General features: G+C 35.9%; 2 protein-coding genes across 2 annotated transcripts in view; one reads left to right on the forward strand and one right to left on the reverse strand.

Annotated features, from left to right (window-relative positions):
* The window catches only part of RPS6KA3 (ribosomal protein S6 kinase A3), a 98,364-nt gene that overhangs the window by 39,492 nt on the left and 34,216 nt on the right, over positions 1 to 24,656 (reverse strand). Inside the window, 2 exon segments of the mRNA XM_080910520.1 lie at positions 1,986 to 2,067; positions 8,037 to 8,153. Of these exon segments, the coding sequence (XP_080766646.1) occupies positions 1,986 to 2,067; positions 8,037 to 8,153 (199 nt within the window).
* On the forward strand, positions 22,804 to 23,826 carry LOC308415469 (methylosome subunit pICln-like). Its single transcript, XM_080910509.1, has one exon. It carries the CDS (start codon positions 22,807 to 22,809, stop codon positions 23,530 to 23,532), a length of 726 nt encoding a protein of 241 aa, XP_080766635.1. The 5' UTR covers positions 22,804 to 22,806; the 3' UTR covers positions 23,533 to 23,826.

Here is a 24,656-nt window from a genome sequence, read left to right on the forward strand (position 1 = left end):
TTCAGTAAGTGCTTACAAACTAATCCATCACCCTAGTACCTCATCTTCATACACTAATACAGTATTTGAGGCCTATTTTTTCTGTTCCCTATTCAAACAATTTTATATGAAAGGTTAATTAAAATATTTATGTGCATAGCAAAATTGTGTATGTATGTCTGGGTAACACATGTGTGCCTGATATCTAAGGAGACTAGAAAGGGTATCAGATCTCCTAGGACTGGAGTTACAACTACTTGTGAGCCACCAGGCAGGTGATGGGAACAGAGCCCTCAAGATCCTCTTCAAGGGTAGTTACTAGTCTTCACCACTGAGTCCTCTTTGCAGTTCCTAAATTTTTTTTATTGTCAATTTGTTTGTTGAAATTTGTACATTTCCTTCTGACATTTCTATGTTAAATAATTATGACATTTAGATACGATGAAGTCCATTATGGTGTAAGATTTAGATCTAGACTAATGGTTTTTCAGATATTTAAAAATAACTTGTGAAACCATGCTTTCCATTTCCCACCATTGAACTTAATAGCTTTAGCATACAGAATAGCAGGTACTCAATATTTGCGACAGATATAATAAAATTTAATATATATTTTAGTATTTGTATTTGCATAATTTTTTACAAATGATCACTGCTATAAATAAGCTTTAATATTGGACATATTTGTTCCCTCCTCACTTTTCTTTTCCAAAATATTTTTTAAGATATGTTTTTCAAGCAAAATTTTGCTTCATTTTGTTAAGTTTTAAGGACAAATCAACTGGAATCTGGACGCTGAGTTAATTAATTAGAAAGATAAAGGGCTACAAGATCAACAGCTTTCTGTCATAGGACTTGGGTATTTGTTTCCTTTTTAAGTATCTTATGTTTCCAGTTTTATAGTTTCCTTCAAGTATTATATATAACATAAATCTTGATAACTATAAGAGAACAAGAAACTTCTCTTGCTTTTGTGAACTGACTGTCAGAGTTCCACCTATGTGAATTCATGACAGGATTTGGGAGTATAGTTTCAAAGGCAGGAATTAAAAGTTAGGATGCTGGAAACTACTTATCCAGTTTTAGAAAGAATTAGTAAGTGGTAATGCCCCAGAAGTTAAGTATATATAGATCAGAAAATGTATTCAGGAAAAAGAACAAGAAAACAAAAGGAGGATGCTCATTTTCCCCTAGAACTTGGTGAAATTTCTTGGCATTATATCTACAGTGAATGACTGGCAACACCAGAAATAATAAATGATCAATACAGATATTATCTTGGGTAGTCAAATGTTTTATGAATTATGTATATATTTATAGAAACCCCCTGGCATTAGGAATCAATACCTCAACTATTTAGAAACTAGCAAAATAAGCACTATTAGTAAATAAAAGGAAGACTGAAGTATTCAAAGTCTATGTGTATCTCTTCTCAATGTGTCTTTACCTATTAGGCTCACATCCTACATTACATTTTTTTTCTAAAGAGTCAGAGTCAGAAGCTTGTTTGGAGATCACAGTTCAGGATGACAAAATACTAAAGGGTTAAAGCTATTTTGCATCTAGGTAATTAGTACATTTTACAAAAATATTCAACTAATTATTTGAAAATGGAGAGGTAGCATCTTCATGGAAGCAAGGGGAGGGGGAGAGGGAGGGGAAAATGGGAGGGGGAGAAAAGGGATAATATTTAAAATGTAAATATAGAGAATATTCAATAAGAAAATGGATCAAACCCAGTTTTAATTTTTTAAACCTCTCCTTGCCTAAAGCTTGAGATGAATTCATAATTCTTCCTTTTTAACCTGGCAAGTCCTGCTCTTAATAGCAATATGACTCTTAATCCAGTAGGAAAAAGTCACTAAAAGCCAATCTAAATTTAAAGTTGTTAACAAGAGCCAATTCCGAATGTTGGTAAACAGCCTCAGGGTCACATGAGCTCTACGGAGGGAGACCTTTTAGCTTGTTTAGGTTACATTAACATGGCAAATAGCAGAGGCACTTACCTTTCAGTGTGGCCTTCTTTAATACCTTCATGGCATAAAGCTGTCTAGCATCAGAGCCTGAGATTTTTTTAACTAAGAAAACCTATATTTAAATGACAGAAAATAAACATTACAAAGAATTATAAACTATATTTCCTTATTACACCAAGACCTCATTTATATATTTATACACATATATACACACATATATTCTACTATATTATAGGTGTATTTTGTCCAAAATACTGACATTTCAAACAGTAGTTATAGATTGATATTTCAATGTAAGTGGATAGTTTTTTCTCTTCATTTTGTAGTTTACCAGTTCCCAAGGAGCATGTAATAGACAGAATAAGACAAAAACTCAACTATAAATATAGCAGCTAGAGAATAACTCCACACAGTCAAAGTATACCACAGGAAATGTTGGCTCTGCTTTATCATAACAGAATTTTTCCAAGTTCCTCAATTTTTCTGGGTGCTACAGCTATAACTTAAGGTCTCAATCAAAATAGGCAAACACTCTACTACCGAGCTATAGCCCCAGTCCCACATCACAATTTCTTGCTTCTTTAGTGTTTTTAAAAATCATATTCACTTTCTCCATTACATTTTTACCACCATCCCCTTCACAAGTTGTCTATTTTCATGTCTTTTTTTAAGTTGAATTAGGGTTGCTCATGGGCACATGGACAACTTACCAGTGGCTATATTACAAAAAAAGAATTTGCCTCCCTTCCTGAGCAAACATCAACTGTCTATTAATCCTCAGGGAGGGGTGTGCCCTTCTGAGTTGCCCCTATCAAATTCTTATGCTGGGGCATCTTGTGACAAACTTCTGTTGGTACAATTATTCACAGATGAAGAGTCTTTTCTGTGTATGAAAAGTATACACACATCTATGTCACTGCTAGAGAGAGTAATTTAAAACATTGCTAATGAAGCATACTAGCCAAATATTTAATAATAAAATACTTCCTTTTCACCTTTTAACCAGCAAATCAGATACATCAAAATATGAAGAATGAGGCCTAGGATCATTATTTAACATCTTCAATTTCTGTATATTTGAAGATATTTTGAAAAGAATGTGAGATTTAGGCAAAGTAAGATGGGCTTTTAAATAACTTAGAGTTATACTGTAATATGGTTGATAGAAACACTGTCAACACATCATACTCATTTTGACTATTACATTCTAGACCTTTTCCACTAAGCATTAAAGAGACCTGCAATATAAACCTGAAATTTAGTGTTGTGTGTGTGTGTACGTGTGTGTTTGTGTGTACATGTAGTATATGATAGATAAAGATGCTGGGTGTCCTATTCTATCATTCTCCACCTAATTCCTTTGAGACAGAAGAACAAGCTCTAGTGATTTTCCAGTTTCTGCCCTTCATAGTGCTCTGGTCACAGATACATTGGGTCACACTGGGTTTTTTATGTTGGTACTTTGGATTTGAACTGAGGTCCTAATGCCTGTGTAGCAAGTGCTGTTACTAAGTCATCTCTCTAGCTTCTAAATCTGAATGTTAACTTATTTCCTCTAACTACTCTTTCAAATCAAGCAGTTTTCCTTTCTTGTTTTTGTTTTGCTTTTTGAGATTGCATCTTAATTCTGTATAACCCCAGAACTCAGAATAATTTGCCAGCCTCAGCTTCCTAACTGCTAGGAATTCTAGATGTGAGCCACCACCATGCCTGATTAAAAGCAGTGTCCTTGAGTTACTATGTGTGGGAATAAGAGAAATACAGTCAAGATTTAGGATTAGATTCAGCTTTTTTTTTGAAAATTTATTTATTTATTTTATATATGTGACTACATTGTTGCTGTCTTCAGACACACCAGAAAAGGGTATCAGATCCTATTACAGATGGTTCTGAGCCACCATGTGGTTGCTGGGAATTGAACTCAGGAACTTTGGAAGAGCTCTTAACCACTGAGCCATCTCTTCAGCCCTAGGGTCAGCTTTCAATGATTTGACTTACACTCTATGTGATTAACATAAAAATCTCAAAATAATTTATCTAATTGGTTCTCAGGCAAGGTAAAATTTGATAGTTTTGCAAAATAGTACAAAGGCAATGAGTAACGAAATCAAATGAAAAGCACCACATCTGACATCAGACCCCCAGAGGCAGGATGTACTCTTTTGTACTGTGTTCTCTGTCAGTACTAAGCTCCACCTAACAGCTCTTTTAGTCAGTTATGGGGAGCCGGATCTAGGAAGATAAAAGCATTTTTAAAAATAAGTGTGGTTCTAAGGTAGACTGTTGTTTAAATACTAAAGAAATCAGATATTGGTAATAACTATGAATAAAATATATTGTAATTGGATAAACTTAACTAGGAGATTGCCCTATCAATGTCTTTATTCCATTCTAACAGGGAAATCTAAGGCTTCTAAACTTGTTGCAGTTCTTTAGAAGCACCTCTTAATGACTTTTAGCACTTATGAACTTCCACAGTGCCTTCAGAAGCATCTGCAGTGCAGCATCATGACAATCTGGGGAAGCAGGCCTACTAAACAATGCCAGTTTATAGCTGTCCAAATCAGGGCTTAGAAGAAGTCAAACCATTTGCCTGGCGTTCACAGTGGAACAAGATCCAGGTCAGATACCCAGTTCTGGGTTCCTGCTCAAGGAATTCTTTAACTGTTTCCTTAAGCCAGTGAGCTGCCAAGCTCAGTGAGAGCAGCAGGAGTCCTCACTTGCCCACGCAGCTATTATAGGCTCTGACAGGTCATCCTGTTTCCTTGCTTTACACTGGCCTTTAAGGATGAGTAAGAAAGAAGACACCCTATTTTAATGTTTTCTATTTATAGTGAGGCATTTAAAGTACTTTTATAGAAATAAAGGGAGAATCATTCGAATTCCTTAGAACTTAAATATTGTGTTCTCTGAAACCTAATGTATAAAAATAAACTCATCTAGTTGGGTTTGTTGAACAGTATGGCAATACTGTTAGTGTCCAATATTATGTGGTTGGCCTTATATCATTTAATTCTCACCATAATCCCATGAGGTCAGCACTATGACTCATAATGTTTTTTGGAATAAATGTAAGGCATCATGCTACTCGTGGCACTGCTAGGCTAGTGGGAGAGATACCCAATAAGAAATTTTGCAAATGAGTAAGTACAACTGAAGTGTCAAAAAGTAGAGGTATATAATGTTCTTAGAGGGTATCACAAGAAAGAATGACAGGCAGGGTGGCAGGGAAGTCTTCTCTAAGATCACAGACTCAAGAGCCAACCAGCTAAAAAAAGCTTAGTCACAAACTAAAGGCTGAAAAGTATAAAAACTGGTGTTTTAGAGGTGGCTAGGGGTCAGACCGAGGAGCTCCTCTGCAATTGTAAGAAATTGTCTTTATCATAAAAACAAAGGAAGGCAGCTAAGAAGTTCAACAGTGGTACAATATTAGTTTATACTAATTCTCATGTACATAACTGAAGTTAACGGTTTTTTGCAAGATTTACAATACTCTTTGACTAGACCATGGAAAGGTAGAGGCAGCATATTCTAGAGAGGTGGTAATGAAGGACAGGATCATATGATTCCAAAATTTTTTACTAAATCAACAGAACCTGGTGACAGATCATATTGGTTGGGCTAGTGCATAACATGGTGGGGATTGGGGGTGGAGAAGAAAAGGGAGGAAGGAGCAGACTTGAAAAGATATTAATGCTTCTCTAAGGCCTGGTCCAGCGAAGGCTCATTTTCCCAGTGTAGGGGAATGCCAAGTTGCTGAGGTGGAAAGGGAGGTTGGGAGAGTGAACACCTTCATGGAGGCAAGTGGAGGGAAAGGGGGGATGGGATTGTGGGACAAAGATAACATCTGAAATGTAAATGCAGAGACTATCCAAAAAAAAAAAAAAAAAAAAAGAATGCCTCTCTAGGTTCTGGCTTGTTTAACTGGATGCCATTCATAGTGACAGAAAAAAATTGAGACAGGATAGGTTTGGGGGTGGGAAAGAATATGAGTTTGGTCTTAGACATGCCAAGCATAAAATAAAGTGCCTTTGAGACATAATGGGGGTAAGGAGTAGCTATGATGAGAGCTCGGAGCTTGAAGGAAAACTTTAGGCTGGAAATATAAATCTGTGCTGTCAGCAGCATGTGAGTTCTAATTAATACAGGAGCACAGAGAAAACCAATTAGTGAGTAGTACAAAGAGAGCAGTTTAGAATCCAACATAATGAATTTTCATATTTAATGACATAAAAAAGGGAAACGGGGCTTTAAGAGATTAAATAACATAGTCTGGTTGACCTAGGGTTTAAACTTATAGCCATTATTTTCTGCTGGCTATTGAGTCTATATTTAGATTAAAAGTATGCTCTATGTTGAAAAGTGGCTAAACAACCATAACAAATTATCAATGTTAGGAAAGAGCTACTAAACAGCTTCAATAATCTATACAAGAGAGATCTGCTAATGCCATTTTGCTTACAGATATGATATCTTCCAATATTTTCTCAAGAGAGGTGGTAAGGAAGGACTACACTATCAAAGTTGTTTGCAATCTCAGAATACCCACCCCAGCTGAGACTCTGTCTAGAAAAATCAAGTGGTAGCATCTTGGGAAGTGGAGGCAGGAGGGCCATGTTGGGAGTTCAAAGCTAGTGTGGGCTAGAGGGAGACCTGGCCTTAAAACAGTAATTGCAACAATGAAGACAAAAATATGAGACAATATAGAGGGGATATCTTGTGATTTTTAATTATTTAAAAAACAAGAGCGCTGGGACTGTAGTTTAGCAGTAATGTGTTTTCTCATCATGCCCAGAAGCCCTAAGCTCAACCTCCCTATCACATACACAAAACAAAACCAACCAACCTGTCCACATACCCACCACAATAGGGTGAAAGGACATTTCATCTTAAAAGATAAAATGAGTATGAACATTGCCAATTTACTAAGGTTTCTACTGCAGTTTTGAATAATTTTATTCATCATTTCTATACTTAGTAAAAAATATAAAAGAAAATATTGCTGGCAAAAAGATTGGTATCATTTCATACAATATTTGCATTCTAATGTGATAAAACATCCACAAATTCTAAGAAATCTTCTCTTTTTTGAGAAATGTTCTTACTCTGGTCTAAGTTGGCCTTGGGTTCACTACATAGCCTAGGCTGGCTTCAAATACATGCCAATCATCCTGTTTCATCCTCCTAGTTGCTGGGATTATGAACCCAAGAATTAACTCATTTTAATTCTGAACAGCTTTTAAATTTGGATTCCGTTCCTTTTAACTTTTTTTTTTTTTAAGATGGGGTCTAATGCGGTTTAGGTTGGTCTCAAATACTCTATGATTCTTCTGTCTTGAGTGCTAGGATTATAGGCTCATGACATCAGGTTCTGTTTTCCTTCTAACTTTTTTGTTTTGTTTTTTGATAGAGTCTCTCTACACAGTCCTGGCTGTCCTGGAAGTTGCTATGTAGATCAGGCTGCTCTTGAACTCACAGAGATCCTCCTGTCTATCTGAGTACTGGGATTAAAGGCATGTGCCATTATGCCAGGTCTCCTTGTAACTTTTTAATCTAAACCTTATGAGCTATCTCTTTATATATATTTATTATATATAAATATATATCCATATATATTATACATATATTATATATGGATACCTAACTATTTATGGGGAATAATGTGGCAATTTGATAAATCTATGCAATATATAATGACCACATCTGATTAATTAGTATTTTTTATCTTTAAACATGTAGAGCTAGTTGTCATGGTACATGCCTATAATCCCTAAGACTTGGGAGACTGAAGCAGGAAGATTGTATGTTCAAGACCTACCTGGGCTACATAGTAAGATCTTATGCTCTCAAAATGTTAACCTTTTGTGCTGAAAAGCTTCAAACTTCCCTTCTAATAAAACATATAATGAATTGTTAGCTATAATCATGTTACTGTGCTACAGAACATGAGATCCTATTTCTTCTATGTATCTAATGTTGGTACCCATTGTCTAGATGCTCTCTATTCCTAGGCTAGTGCTTTACTTTTTACTTTTATGGAATTTCTATAAACTCTGTTTATAGCACACAACTAAGACTTACCTTTCCAAATGATCCCTGCCCTAATACTTTTAAAAGCTCAAACTGTGAAGGATCTGCCTTTTCATGTCCTTCCTTCACATGATGTGTGATTGCAATTTCTTTGATACTGCCTTCTTCCTGTTAAGGTAAATACAGAGATAACACAGTGTTAGCCAGAATGACTCTCATTAGGAACCAAATAATCTTAACTTAATATAACATATCAGAATCTCTCAAATTAACACACAAAACTACTCTTTGCTGACTTATCAAGTAAATAGAAAATATACAAGTAATTACACTTTCAAGTTAAATGTTGGAGAATATTAGGCCATATCAGCTTCTATATGATATTAGCACTAATTATTTGCAAGTATTTATTCTTTCTATTGGAGATAATTAGGATAGTTTTGAACAAAGGTGTGTGAGAGCATTTGAGAATCCAAGACTGGAGTACTGTACTATGTCTGGCATATGACTATATCATGTAGAACAAAGGCTGTATATTAAAGATGCGTTTGTTGGGGAAAAGGACTTAAAACTGTTCTGGGGTAAACATAGTTCTATCCTTCACACAACTATGTAAGAAAACATACTAAAGAGTGGGAAAAGTAGAGTGAAATTTTGTTTGAAATAACTAAGTTACTTCCTGTCCTCAAAGGAGAGAAAGGGCTACTAACTATGTTCAGAAAAAGATCTAACATTTGGATATATGGATTAAACATTTGGGTGGAGATTACTGTTTTATACAATAAAACTGAAAATTCTTTGGGCCTAGGGAGGAAGGATATTTTGAGATAGTGTCTTAAGTAGATCAGGATGGCCTCCAATTTGTTGGTGATCCCTTTGTCTTAGGTTTTTCAGTTTGCTGAGATTACAGGTATGCAACACCACATTCAGTTTTAAAAAGGAACTTTAAAACTCAACATGGAGACTAGAAAATATATTACATGTACATTGAATTTCAATTGCTTATTTGTATAGAGATGAACAAATGAATCAAGACAATAATGTGTTACAGAAAAAAAAACAGCAACAAAAAATTAACAAAACCAGAAGTAAAAGTCTGTTAAATAAATAATATCATTTCTATTCTACTGACTACAAATGCAGCTTTTTCTAGATACACGAGTATTGGGGGAAGAATCTAACAGTGTTATACAAATACTATGTAATCCAGGATAGCCTCAAACTCATGCTCCTACTCATGAGCTCCAGAGTGCTAAGATTAGAGGCATGTGCCACCACAGCTGGTCTCATTCTTTCAAGGGTTATAGTATTTTACTCAAACGTTTTCATTAGCATTTTCTCACACACCCTTAAAAGGCTGGCAAGAAGCTCAGTGGCAGAACACTTGCTTAACATGTGGGAGGCCGCAAGTTCAACCCCAGTACCATAAAAATCAACCAAGCAATAAATTACCAATCAAGAATAATACTGGTAATATCAGTAGAGAATTAAAAAACAAAAACACAACAACAATAACAAAACAAAAACCCACTACATCAAGATCCCCTTCTGTAGTTTCTGGAAATGTTTAGCAAAAAGACAAAGAAGCTCTGGGCTAAGGCTCTAAAGGACTAGAGCATTTTCCATTTTTCTTTCTAAGGCAGAGGTGTGTATAATTGATAGGCTAGCCTACTACTTGGCAGCTTACTCATTTTGGACTGTCTTAGAATTCTAGCAACAATAACATTTCCCACGATATTTTCGTGTATTTTGTTATCTCACAGCATAAATTCCCTTTAATTCTCATGAAAACACCGTATGTCAAGTATTTTAGTTGAACCAAGCACTAACTGATTCTTAGGTGTTACTCTTTCTGAGCAGTTATAGTAAAAAAAGCAGGAAGAGAATGAACAAATTAAAAGAAAAAAACTTTCCAAAGAAAATGAGTCTGTAAGAGTGATAAATAATATCTAGATGAAAATATTTATCTTTTATCAAACACGCATTAGGTGTTTTTCCACCTTATATATTACATTTATGTTTCACGACAAACATTTGACTTTTTCAATTAAAGTTTTTAAGGGCTAATGATAATACAGAGTAAATTCCAAGATTAGGCAAAAGTATTTCAGAATTCATGTGTTCCCCACCCCCTTATTCCGCTCATCATGGGAAATTTATGGTGTCTTTTAAAGGCAAAATGCTTTGAACACTGCACTCTAAAGGTTAAAGACATTAAATGAGCTAAAGAGCTCAGGACTCAAAGAAGGACATACACTGACACTCCTCTAAGGCTGGTGGATGTTTTTGGTGGTTTTCCACCTAAGAAAAATGACAGGAACCTACATATTTATGCCCCTATGCTTTGTGGTCTTTGTTTTTGAAACAGAGTATCAATAAAAGTTTCAGCTGTCTTTGAACTTGCCTCAGCCTCCTAAATTCTGCATTTATAGGCATGAGCCATTATGCTTGGCTTTAACTAGTCACCCATTTCTTGCTTTACTTATTCAGTAGCACATCCTAAGAACAAAGTGATAACTACTGAACCAGTATTTGTATGCTTAGTGATTCATAATATATACACATAAAAGAAATTCTCTTTCTTCTCCATACACAAAGTATCATCACATTGCATTTTAAAGACTAATAATGGAGTATAAAACTTGACTCTTGGAGCCAAGCTCATTGGTTAAACTCTAGGATGTATCAGTTAGTTTCTATAGATTCTATAGGATCATTTATGTCCTTCAATCATATGGCCATAAAGAATTATATTCTACAATAGTCTACATTTTATAATTTTCTCTTGGGTAAACAGGATGTGATTTAATTCTGTTACAATATTTTTGCATCTTATAGTCCACAACAAATGCCTACCACAATGTCTTTCACCAGGTTGTAACATAAACAAGGAGGAACAGCTCCTGAATCAGTATTTAGCAGACTACAGCAAGCAAACAGGATCAAGGGTAACTGTTACAGTGTAGGCTACAATCAGGGAATGGATCTCAGAATAAACAGTAGTTACTATTCTCATCTTTGATGGCTACCTTTCCTCTCAGGCCAATTAAGCCACTAAAAATGCAGGCTCCCTTTGATCTCTTCAGTTAATAAATATATACTAAAATACCGGCTGCATAACAAGTACAGTGTTTGGAAGACCATGACAGCCTTACTTCTTCTTTCATTGCCAATAGTATCATGCAGATGTAACTTTTTACTCTTAAATGTAGAAAAATGAAATGAGTATGGTTATGCATAATACCTCATCTTCCCTGTGTCTAGTTCATCTTCTTTTGATACATTTCCTGAAAAGCATTCAGCTCCAGTTATATGACCAGACTGCTCAAACACCTCTCCAAGTTCTCCCAAATTCATGCACTGTGTCACCTTAACATTTGAGGTCCTTTGCAATATGACTTCAATCTATTTCTTTACTATACAATAGTCTTTTGTGAAATATATAATTTCGTATTTTTAAGAGTTTAGTATGACTCTCTGCATGTGAATGAGCAAGAGTATAATGCTCCTGGAGTTTCCTAGGTCTGGAATCACAAGCAGTAGAGAGGCACCTGATGTGGGTACTGAGAATCAGTTAATCCTCGCCAAGAACAGCAAATGTTCTTAACTTCTGAGCCAATTTCTCCAGACCCAGACATATTTCTTTATTCCCTAAATTTTTATTTTTAAATCAAAGTAATACATGCACATGAAGAACAAATCAGATACTGGTAGAACAACGTCTAGTGAAAAGCAAGTTGCTTTTGATTGCTACCTATGTTTCCATATTTATTTATACATGAGACAGAGTCCTTCTTTGTTGCCCTGGCTGGCCTGCAAATCACTATGTAGATCAGGCTGGCCCAAACTTGAGATCCGCCTGCCTCTGCATTTTTAGTCAGAATATTAAAGGTGGTGCCACTATGCGTTGCTCAACACAGATTTTAAAAGCAATTAATTTTGTTCTTCCTTTGACAATTTATTAAACTTAAGACATCTAATGTCTTAAAAATAAGATAAAAGCTCACTTAAATCTCTTCTTTAACCACTTTCTTTTCTACTGCTTGGTAATTATATTACTTTTACATAAACCCTTTTATTTTCCTGTTTTTGAATTTAATCTTAACACTTCACTTTGTAAAAGTCAATAGTGCCCATATATTCTTTCTGTGACTTTCCCCCACCTATTGGGAGCCATTAAGAAAGTGCTCTGTAGTGCTGAGTGTAGGAAGGCTGAGGCATGAGGAGCACTTCAAAGTCATCCTGAGCCAAGGTGTGTGTGTGCCCCCACGCTCGCGAGCGTGTGCGCATGATGGACTCCCAGGAACACTCATATATTTAGTATATTTGTATGCTGAGAGGAACACCACTGTTGTTTTCTGTTTTGCAAATTAACAAGTACTCTGTATAGCCTGACCCTAACCAAGTTAAATCCCCATATAACAGCACTGGCATTGCAAGTGCATACTAAGCAATATAGTAGATTTTCTTTCATATGAGCCCCTAACAATCATTCCGAAGCCAATCCAAGGGGACTTCTTCACTGGCTGAATCTACTATTTTCTCTTTTTTGTGTTTCCCTCTTTGAAGATTATTCCTTATAATTTCCTATGAGAGATTACATGGAAGAAAACATTTTTCAGATTCCTAAGACAAGGTCTTCCTATGTAGCCCAGGCTGGTCTCAAAGTCACAATTCTACTTCAGCCTCCTGAGTGTTTACAAGTTTACTTATGCCCTGCTTGAAGACAATTTTCTGGACCGAATGCATCTTGTCTTTATTTTGTTTTCATATTTGTAAAGTTTGGGTTGGTGTCAAATTTCAGGCTGAAAATAAGTTTGTCTTAGAAATTCGATGTCATTTGCCCACTGTCTTCTAGCAACTGTGCTGCTTACAGTATGGGTGACGCTGGTCTAGTCAGGCTTTGAAGATGACCTTTTAAAATCACTTATTGCATACAATATATTTTGGTTATATTTCCCTTCCCTCAACTCTCATTTCTGAAACCTAGATTCTTGAACCAATCTTCCTACATGAGCTTCCCAGTGCTGGGATTACAGGTGTGCACCATCACAGCTAGTTTTATGTGGCAGCCTACCCTAGTGTGTGATATTTTAAGTGATACATAAGTACTTTTGTCGATACAAAAAAAATCTCTATGTTGGGCACCTAAATCCTAATGCTATTTTTGCTATTTTCCAAATTCTGTTTATTTGTAAGTAAAGATTTTATGATAGCCAAATGGGCTAGCAATGAATGTCAATCACAATTCTGTATCATTCTTTTAAACTTCCCTGACATTTGTCACCCATAGCTTAAGGGCACTGAACACCCTGTACTGGCATTAAAGGCTGGCAGGCTCATTCTCAGTCTTTACAGCTCATCCTTAAAGTGGGAAAAAGGTGCAAACTGTTTCCTTTTCAAGCCAGGCACCATGGTCAAACTTTAATCTCAGCCCTGGGATGCAGAGGCAGGCTTATCTACAAAGCAAGTTCCAGGACTTCCAGGGCTACAGAAGGAAACTCTGTTTCAAAACAAAATCATTTTTAAGCCACTAGGGGAAAAACATAACCTTGACCCTAAAATGTAAAAAGAATTAAAGAAAGGATACTTAAAATTAATACCATCTTCTTGAGTAATTAAAAACCTATTAGTGCACCATGCTAGCTAGCACTAAGAACACAAACTGGGCAATATTAACTGATTTTAAAGAATGATTCAATGTTTGGCATTATGCCCTACCTTGTATACATAATTTCCTTTTTCCTCCCCTCCCTTGAGTCAGGAAATGTATTCTTGAGGCATTTGTATTTTCCAAATTGTTTTGAATACCAGAAAACATTTTTTAATGCTCAAAGAAAGTATTTAAATGTTCCTTGGTACAAGAACATATAAAGTATTTAGCTATGGACTTATTTTTTGGTGCAACATAAAAAAGACCTTAACAAAGAAATATACAGAGTTTATTCCTTAAAGGTATTGTAGACTAAAGTTATGGAACAATCACTTCCTACAGAGATTCCTATGGCGCTATTTTTATTTGAAAGGGATTCTTTAACTTTTGTTTTTAATGTGACCTAGACAATGAGGCTTGTTACCCAAGCCATGGCAAGAAACAATTTTTAATTTATTCTAGAAAACACTTGTGCTAATGAAATAAATGAGTTCACTATTTTTACTTAACAAAACACTTTAAGAGAATATCATGAGCCAATTCTTCCATGTTTAAAAGAGCACTGCTAGTTCTCCAGACCAACATTTTTAACACTTCCCCCCCCCAACCCCCACGCTGCCTGCAGCTTGGGAATCTCGACCACTAAGGTACTTGAATGTAGGGCTGCTTGAGGCTCTCAAGTTTTTACAGAAACCAGTTTCAACGAAAGCCTGATTAAGTGTTTGACTACTTAAAACAATACTCTCTTATATGCCAAAATACTACTGACAAAATAATAATTTAATATTAGTTAATTTTGCAATTCTGTTCATAACTACTTTAATTCTGAGAGGTAATTTATTTTATTATATAAAATTATGAATTATCACAATCAGGGTAAAATTTCTCTAGCACAAACAATTCAATATAAGAATAAATTGAGAAATGAGAGTTGAAACATCTAATACAACCAACTAGTTTAGTTTTAGTAAACAGAAATTTCTTTCTTTAAAAATTCATCCAAAACTTATTCTGAACTTTTAAAAGTTCCTTAAAAGAATCTAGAAAACGAAATGAATAGCATAATTATCGTTCATTCTGAATAAAACATCTTACTTTTTAAAAAAAGAAGTTGAACAAAGCTTACCTGGATAGGGCGAACACGGAAAGACAAAAATTTAAACATGGCTACGAAATCATGCTGATGATAAAGAATTCCTGACGGTAAAACTTGAGCCCCTGCAAAGTTTTCTCCTACCAGCTGTTCCGGCAATTAGAAAATTTCCTGTCAGGCGGGTCCTGAAAATGCTAGAAAAGAGGCTGGACAGTTTTCCTGTGGTAAAAGAAAGGAGGAACCTGCCTACAGAGGCTTTTCGTGTAGCTGATAGGTAGGGAGGCTAGAACAGGAAACTGCCACAGATTTGCTGATAACCAAATCCTGTTGAAGTTGTTTTTTTTTCCCCTCCTGATTCCCAGCAGTCCTAACAACTTTTACAACCAGTAAATTGAACGCCATTTTAGAATCCTGAGAAACGTCACTATTTCTTAACTTTGAGTCTTAAAAGCAAGTGAAACTAGTCACTGCTATTAAAATAAAAACTGCTGATGTAAATATGGGAATTTACCCTTTGTAATATTTATACCCATATACAAAATATGGCCTCAAGATGACTTCAAAGCTATATATAGACATGCCATGGGTGTTCCCTGTCAGTAAGGAAGTTTCATAACTACGGTTAGAAAATAAAAGGCTACACACAAAAAAGAAAAACTCAAACTTTCAATTGAAAAATAAATTCTTTCACTCTTAAATGAATGTAAACTGAACTTAAACCTCTAGTAACTAAAATTCAGTTGATAAAAATCTCAATTAAAAAGTCCATCCTCTGGGTTTATTAGAGAGCAAAAGTGAAGGAGGTTTAATAAACTAAGCTGAAAAGGAAGGTTGAGCATGGCTTTCTTTCACTTTATTGGTATTTTGCTGCAAGTGGCACTTAAAATAACCAAAGGATCAGCAGATATAAGAGCTGTGAGCTAATGTAATCTAATCTATGTGGATCTAAGAAAAACCTCATGTACTAATCTACATAGCTTATAAAATTTAATAAAAGTATGGAAATTTCAAACCCCCAAAGACTCTGAAAACATCCAGAATGTGGGCTTTAAGGTATAGCTCTGTGATCATTTTGTGTAGCATGTGTGAAAGCTGGGCTTCAATCTTCAATATAGGGAAAGTGGAAGGGAAGTGGGAGGAGGAAGAACAAGAACAAACTAACTTTCTAGATGAAGAAACTGTGGCAGAGGTAAGTACATCTCTTGGTCACAGCTATCTATAGCTGGGGCTCAGCTGAGCATTTATTGATTGAGCATACATTATAGTGTCCATTATGTGATAAGTAAAAAGCCAAAGCACTTCTTGCTACATCAAATTTTCATGGCAAGGATTTCATGTAAATGGAGACCAATTTTTAAAAATTCTACCCCACCAAATACATTAGATATCAACTAAAATAAATGTCTCCACTAGATCTTTGAATTATACCCAGATGACTGCACTCTTGTCTCAGTTAAAAATGGATGACTCTGTTTTTTTTTTTTTTTTTAGTAAAGAAAGCACTTAGAAGCTTTTCATCAAAGCAGAATTTTCCCAGATCTCAAAATGAATCATTTAAGTCTTCTTAAGAAGCTCCAACAGGATAACAAAGTTAGGAAGTGCACCTAATGCACAATTGCAGTCTGAACATGAGGTGCCTCATCACCATATAATCACTAGCAGTTATGGAAAGAGTTCCTGGTTCAGAACAGTCCTCTACTTTATTCAAGAGATACTTTTCTCAAACAGGCAAACAAAGAACCACTCTTTTTCATTTGAAACAAAGTCTCATGTATCTCTCAGGCTGGCCTTCAATTTTCTATGTAGCCCAGACTGGCCTAGATCTTCCGATCCTACTTCATCCATGCCCATGTGCTCGGGGATGAAACTCAGTGACACAGCCTTTTCATAGAATCTAAGGTTTGGTTCAATCCCTAGAACCATAAGAAAAATAAACCCATTGGATTGTGGAGATTTTCTTTTCTGCTCTGCACATACACATTAAATATTTGGACCATACTGCTTGTACCCAGTAAAAGGCCACGTTTTCGGTAAAAGGCCAAATAGCAATCATTTTCAGCATTGTAGGACAGACGGCTTCTACCCTGCCAATACAATGGAAAATCAATAGATGAGGCTGTGTTTACCAAAAAAAAAAAAAAAAAAAAAAAAAAAAAAAAATGGTAACAGACCCATAGGTACAAATTGCTGACTTCATTTCTATTATTAGAAAACTTAAATGCATCACTAACGAACACTAAAAATTCTATAATACAAATCTACTGAGGGGCACTTGATTTTCTGTATCATTGTGATATCCCCACCTTTCATACACACTTACACTTATCTAGAACTCATTTTTCAAAGTAGTAGTATATTATCAAGAATACTGCTTTCTTGCTTCCATTTTTCCTTATGCAGTCCTTTGTCTTTATAGCAGACAAAATAAAGCTTAAGCACAAATCATAGCCAGTTGTGGTACAGTCTTAAAATTCCAACCCATGAGAGGGGAAGAGGCTGGAGGATTCAGAGTTCAAGGACAGTCTGGGCTATACAAGGAAAGACAACATATCTGAAAAAAGGAATATGGAACACACAAATAAAAACTATTTATCCATAGCTTCATGCTATATACAAGCAAACAACAAACAATCCAGAAACACAAAACAAACAGATTGGTTTTGGTCCTCCCCAAAATTCTTCACTGGCTTCCAATCATAAAACAAAATTAAATTTCTCCTTTAATGGAGATTAAAGTAAGCTATATCAAATGCTACTTGACCTTGACTTTGGAAATATAGTCACTAAAGTACTTAGACATAACACTTTTAGTTTTAAACCTCTTTGATGTAGTTTTTAAATGTTCAACTTTATAAGAAGTCTTTATTTTCTATTAATATAATAAACACAGTGTTTCTTCCTTTGATTTACAGATGTGATAACTTATATGAATAGATTTCTTTTTAAAATTTTTCATTATTTTTATTTTGGAGTCCTATGTGGGTTTCAGCATGTCTCATCTCAGAGGAGCAACATTCCAAATGGCTGATGGGCACTTCTAACTTTTGATACCATTCTGAACTGTGAGATGTGCATGTGACCACAGTGAAGGAAGTGGCCAGTGTGTCATTATGAATAGATTTCTAAATACCAACCTGTACTTGTATTTTGGAGAATATTGTCTTAATGTAATTCTGAACTTAATCTGCAGATGTTTTATTAGGATTTTTGAATTTGTAGTCTTACATTAAATTATCATGTTACTTTCTTTTCTGTGCCAATTTTTGTTTTCATAGCTATAATTTTATAGAATAAATCAGATGCAAACAAGAAATCTTTAGAGCCTATATTTTGATTTTTGCTCATTTTACTAATGATTTAAATTATTTCCAAGACTATTGGTACATTAATTTTTCAGTTCATTTATAAATAATATACTTTAGATTTTCCTTTAAAACTACGTACTTCAAAAAAAACTAATATAGTGTTATACTTAGTATTACTTTTTGAGCATATCCAGAAATACAAAGGCTAGTATGGTAAACTCTGTCTATTATGGAACTTTAACATTTTTTCTGTTTTTTGTTTCTTGTTTTTTCTTTTTTAATATAGAGTTTCATATAGCCAAAATGTCCTCAAGTTCATGATGTAGACAATGGCCTTGAACTTCTGGAACTCCAGTACTTCTGAAGGTGGAGGCAGGAGGGTCAGGTGTTCAAGGAAATCTAAGGCAAGCCTGAGATACATGAAACCCTATCTTAACACACACACACACACAACCACACACCTAAAACAAAAAAAAAAACAACCAAATTTATATGCTAATAATGTAAAATAATCACATTCTTAATTAATTTATTTAGGATATATTTTTGTAGAATAATCCAAGGTTTTTAGACACTGAATAGTTTGGTAGCTAAAGATTTTCCTCAAATTGTAAGAGTTTTAGTGCACATCTATCAATAACTGCTACTATAAGGTGCTGAAGGTCTAAGGTGTTAAAAGAAAGAATACAAGTTCTACAAAAAACACAGTTGACTTGAGCTAAATGGTAGTGACTCCTGGAGCACTGGGAGTGCTTGCTTCGAAGGCCTTGTCTGGATGGAAAGAAAGCACACTATGTTCTGCTTGTCCTTCCCATGGGCCAGAAGAGAGTTGAGTAGACAGCATCAGTGTCCCCAGTAAGAGCCTATCACCCCTCTCTTTGACTACATAGCTTTTTCTGCATAGTCTTAAGGCCCAAGTAATGCTTGTAGGAAATAGTTAGCTTAAAATATTTATTTATATAAAGGGCCCATAGCTTTCATATGCTAGTATTTCAGTTTGACTCAGTCAACCATTCATTCATATTTGATTATCACTAAGTTAAGTCACTCGATTTCCTTCCAGTTAACTTAAAAGAATAGATTTTGTGATGAACACACTAAGCAGAAAGGTCACTTTAAATCAGAGGAGGCACTGTACCAGAGGCAAGCCATAGCAGTAGGAAGCTGGGCTAAAAGGAAAAGGACTTCAGTTTTGTTTTAAGCTCTGGTGAAGAGGTGTTTTAAGAGGTGGAGGAAAGGGACTCTAGGAAGTTAAAAAAAATCTCTGAAAGAATGCCAAAACTCAGCAGAAGGAAGCCCTATAAGCTTGGAAAGTTTGCTCAGTGTACACATATCCTATCCAATACTGCCATACCATGCTAATTATAATCCTAGTTATCTCGGAAGTATTTTCCCCAGTGGCATTCATTTACATCAATTAGAGTATCTGCTCTCAAGTTCTGAGTTCTACACTTCTCAGTCAATGAGTTAGAATGACAAACAATAATCAATGGAATTAGTCAATAAGGGTTAATGTGCCACACCATGCATTTACTTGCCAGTGATCACTCAATTGTATTTTCCTATTTTGAGTGGCTCCCTGTGTATTGTTTACTCTGCTCAAAATTCTTTGTGTAGTTTATTTTGTGCTTTAACCATGACTGCTGAACTTGTGGTTTTGGGTGTTATTTGGGCTGTTCAAATTCAAGTTTTAATCCTAAATAAACAAGTGAAATTCCTTGAAGAGGATCACATATAGCATTGCAGCCTTATTAATTACTGAACAAGCAGGAGCTAAAATAACGGTGAGAGTGGAAGGCAGGAGAAACTGCTGCTAACTGCTAATACCCAGTATGACTTCTGGAGATCTGAAAAGAAGGTAGTATTACTGCCTATGTCCTTCAGAAAGGAACCTGAAATGTGCAAGCTCCTGGGTTCAACCCTCAACATGGCAAAGAAAAAGGTTTCAGAATATTTTCAAATGCCTAATAAATGAGGTATTTTGGGGATGGGTATGTTTAAACATAAAATTCACGTATGTTTCATATCTATCTTATATAAATAGTCAGAAGCTAATTTTATCCAGTATTTTTATAAGTCTTCATTTTTACTATAACCTCTCATGTTGGCACAGGTGTGTAATTTTTTAACTGTACTATCATATCCATACTTCAAAAAAATTTTTACATTTTGGGGGACTAAGAATGTGCTAGTTTTTTATTAGCTTTCTTTGCTTCTTAATAGTTTTATAAATAGCTATAATATAAAAGCTGATCCAGCATATACCTTTAATCCCAGAACTCAGGAGGCAGAGGCAGATGTATCTCTTTGAGTTCAAGGCCAGCCTGGTCTACAAGTGAGTTTCAGGACAGCCAAGGCTACTCAGAGAAACCCTATCTCAGGAAAATACAGTGGTGTATGACTTTGGTCCCAGCTACTCATATGGAAGGTTGAATCAGGATAAAGGCTTGAGCCCAGGAGTTTGAATCTGGTTAGCAGAAAGTACAATTCTATGTCTTATTTTTTCATTCATAAATGAATGAATGGCAGATCCAAAGAAGGGCCAAAGGACCCAATTAAAGGGGAAGTGAACTAATTTCACAACTTTGCCTAGGGTCGGGCCTACTTTAAGCAAAACAACGAAATAACTAAGAAAACATTGGCTAAAATTCTAGTTCCTTAGGAACACATTTAACCTCTGGCAAACAACATGAGAAAACTGAAGCAGCCTCTAGAAGGAACAATACAGGCAATGAAGATTTAGTAGGCTTTCATTTCGTGCTAGGCATTTACTTCTCTCCTTCAATTCTCCATCCTCAGAAGGACCTTTGCATAGTATTATACGTGAGGTGTTAAGAGAACCAGTTCCCGACTAAACAGAAAACTGCCTTATGTTATTCTTTGATGGCTATCTTGAAGTGAAGAGTTGCTAATTCTTCAGCATAGATTGTGAAGACCATGGAATTTTCTGGCTAGCTGAGAAATATCAGAGAAGTCTGAATAGTCTAGGAGGCTATCTTACTTTGGGGTACTCTAAGGAATGTTCTAGCTTCTGCTATTAAGGTAATTTCTCTTCTAAGTCCCACAAGAATGAAGGATAAAAATAACCTACTCTCATTAGCAGAGAAGACAAAAGATACTGGCAGGAGTAAGTTGTGAGATAAATTAATTATGGATAAATATGAAATTGATAAGCCAACATATCTGGGGAAGAGAATGCTATCAGCTGATCTTCTGGTGTTGAGCAATTTAAATTAGGCAACTTAAAAAAAAAGAACTTTAGGTGAATAAAAAAGGTAAAAATCAACTTTTTAGGAAGATTAATAACAGCATTAAAACTTAGAGAAGATAGAAGAAAATCTAAGACATGGATGGAAGGAATATTATAAGAAAAAATCCAAATGGATAAAAGGAATTAATGAGAAGTGAAAAAAGAAAAACCCTGACAGAAGAAAATGGTTTCATCACAAATAGAATGATATGCTTAAGCTGTAAACTGGGACTATCTCCACATACCAGGAAGGTCTGAGTGGAGATCTTTTTGTCATATTCAGGAAAACATAGGCTCTTCTTTATGACCATCATCTTAGGCGAATGGATTTGACCATCTCACAGCTGATCTTCCCTCCCTCATCTTCTGTTTATACAATTTTCGCATGAAAACCATTTCATCCCAACATTGATGTTTACTTCTCAAAATCCTGTACCTGGTCTTTAACACTCATTTTATATATTTTACAATTTACAATTATTTTTAAATCTGATTACATGATACAGCTACTTAAAATGTTTGCTTAAATTTTTTATTAAAGACAAAAGGGTAAAAACCTGCTGCCATGCTTAACCCTTTCAGCTCTTTCCATCATTCCCTCTGACATTATTGACTCTTACTCTAGCTCAGGTTGGCCTGGTACTCAATATGTAGCTCACTTGCCTTGAACTTGTAGCAACCTTTCTGCTTTACTGTTGGGATCAATGGCATGAGTCACCATGTTTGGCTTTCCTGACATGTCATCTAATGCCATTTCTGTTATCATTGGACACCCTATTTTTATAACTTAGCAATCATAACATTAAACTATTGTGACTATGTAGAAACTGTTAATTTCCTAGCTGCATTTTCTTTCTTAAGCTTACATTATGGCAGCTTTGTTTTACAACTTGCTTTCCTTGTATCTATTTCAAGCTCTTTCTGCTCTACAACAGCTTCTCAAGTAAATTTTCAACACTTAGATCTATTGGAGAATTCACTACTATTGGCAGCTTCCCTATACTTTCTGTGGGCAGCATTCCTGGAGCTGTGTGTCTCAGTCTGGATTTGGTATTCTTTAAGCTTACTGAATAAACTCGTCTTCTGAAGATTCCTTTATCCATTATGACGAGAAGGGCCTTTCTTCTGTGAGATTGTAGTACTGGGTCTTTTGTGTTCCAAGTACCGTGTCTCTTTTTCTGTATCAACAACTCTCTAGAAACTTTCTCCAATAGGTAATCTCTTAAAATATATTGGCTGAAGATTATTTTCATTATGCATTTTAAATCATTGTCTTTTCTCTTTGTGATGAAATAGTATTTTTATATCTAATCCTTTATATGATTTAAAAAAAATCTCTTTTAAAAGTTCTGTTTAATCTATACACACCAAGAAAACTCTGACTGTTTCCATGTTACATTCTGTTCTACATGTACTTTATGCTTATGGTAACTAGTAAGATTTCAATGCATACTATCAAACCTTTAAAAGAATCAAGTACTGCTTGCGGTGCTCAGCTTTCTCGGTTCGTGTGGAGCTCTATGCTTTCGCCGGCGATGAGCTTCCTCAAAAGCTTCCCGCCGCCTGGCTCAGAAGACGGGCTCCGGCTGCAGCAGCCAGACACCGAGGCTGTGCTGAACGGGAAGGGGCTCGGCACCGGCACCCTTTACATTGTGGAGAGCCGCCTGTCTTGGTTAGATGGCTCTGGATTAGGATTCTCACTGGAATACCCCACCATTAGTTTACATGCGGTGTCCAGGGACCCAAATGCTTATCCTCAAGAACATTTGTATGTTATGGTGAATGCCAGATTTGGAGAAGAATCAAAAGAACCACTCTCTGATGAAGATGAGGAAGACAATGATGATGTTGAACCCATTTCTGAATTTAGATTTGTACCCAGTGATAAGTCAGCATTGGAGGCGATGTTCACAGCAATGTGTGAGTGCCAGGCCTTTCATCCCGACCCTGAGGATGAAGACTCGGATGACTATGATGGAGAAGAGTATGACGTGGAAGCACACGAACAAGGACAGGGGGACATCCCTACATTTTATACCTATGAAGAAGGACTATCCCATTTAACAGCAGAAGGGCAAGCCACACTGGAGAGATTAGAAGGGATGCTTTCTCAGTCTGTGAGCAGCCAATATAATATGGCAGGCGTTTGGACAGAAGATTCAGTGAGAAATTATGAAGACGGCATGGAGGTAGAAGCCACACCAACTGTTGCTGGACAGTTCGAGGATGCAGATGTTGATCACTGAGGACGATCAATGCTACGATACAATCCTGCTCATGTCTGTAGGCAAGAACTTGATGACTCTTCACTCCAGAATGGGGCTGGTGAAAAGCTTCCTGCTCCAAAACTCATTCCCAAGACAAACTATAATGAGACAGCAAGCTGTCACCAGCAGAAAAGACTCTGACCTCTATTAACAAAGGTGAAATAACTGAACGGGTATTTGTAGTTTCTCATTTACCCCCGAGTTTCCTGTGTCTAGTTATCTTCTGAGAAGGCCTCTAATTCCTGCCTTGTCTGTGTGCAGTCTGTCAGCTGCAAGGCCTGTGTGGTGAAAGTGGGGTCCCTGTGTGGTGAAAGTGGGGTGCTGAAGCTTAGATGTCTCTGCACTTAGGAGAACTCTCATCCCCGAGATAAAAAACAAAGGCCTCCGAGGGAGCAGCCTCTAGCATTTTCCACAGGGGCACGGGCCTTCTACATGGGGCTCAGCCACTTCTCGACAGGACACAATACGTGTGCTAGCTTCTGTTCCTCCTCATTCACCATCAGCTCTATTCTCCTAGGTTAGGTCCTTGACTGTCCACCCTCTTACGTTCGCTTTCTGTCACAGAATAAACTGAAATGAAGTCTTCAGAGTACTCTTGATGATATTTTGTCTCTGTAGTAGTTAACAAATAAATCTGGGTTTTGTACATCAAAAAAAAAAAAAAAAAAAAAAGAATCAAGTACTGATAAAAATATATTCATATAGCTTTATGCCAAAATGCTTTTAAAAATCTGTACATGTATCTCTCTTTTTAAAATAAAGTTGTAAGAAAAAAGTTCTTAGAAATAGGGCCAAGTGATATATACTTATTTTTTAATTATTTTATTGGATACTCTCTGTATTTACATTTCAAATGTTATCCCATCCCCCCTCCATTCCCACCCTCTTCCCCCTGTTCTTGTCTCCACAAAAGTGCACCCTCTCCCAATCACCCTCTCCAAACTAAACCAACCAACCAAAAAATGAGAATGTGGCAGCTACTTTTATTTCTGTTGCTTTTTTATTTTTTAAAAATGTCTGTTTTTAAGACCAGGCCTTTTTGGTCTTTCTCCTACTAATAGTTTTTCTGGTGGAAAGTTTTAATTCAGAGACTCATTCTTATT

This window comes from Micromys minutus (assembly GCF_963924665.1).
Source record: "Micromys minutus genome assembly, chromosome: X".
Classification (NCBI taxonomy): domain Eukaryota; kingdom Metazoa; phylum Chordata; class Mammalia; order Rodentia; family Muridae; genus Micromys; species Micromys minutus.

What these genes read in the sequence shown, in the direction of transcription:
- LOC308415469 (XM_080910509.1), top strand. Translation starts at nt 22,807, where the DNA reads ATGCTTTCGCCGGCGATGAGCTTCCTCAAAAGCTTCCCGCCGCCTGGC.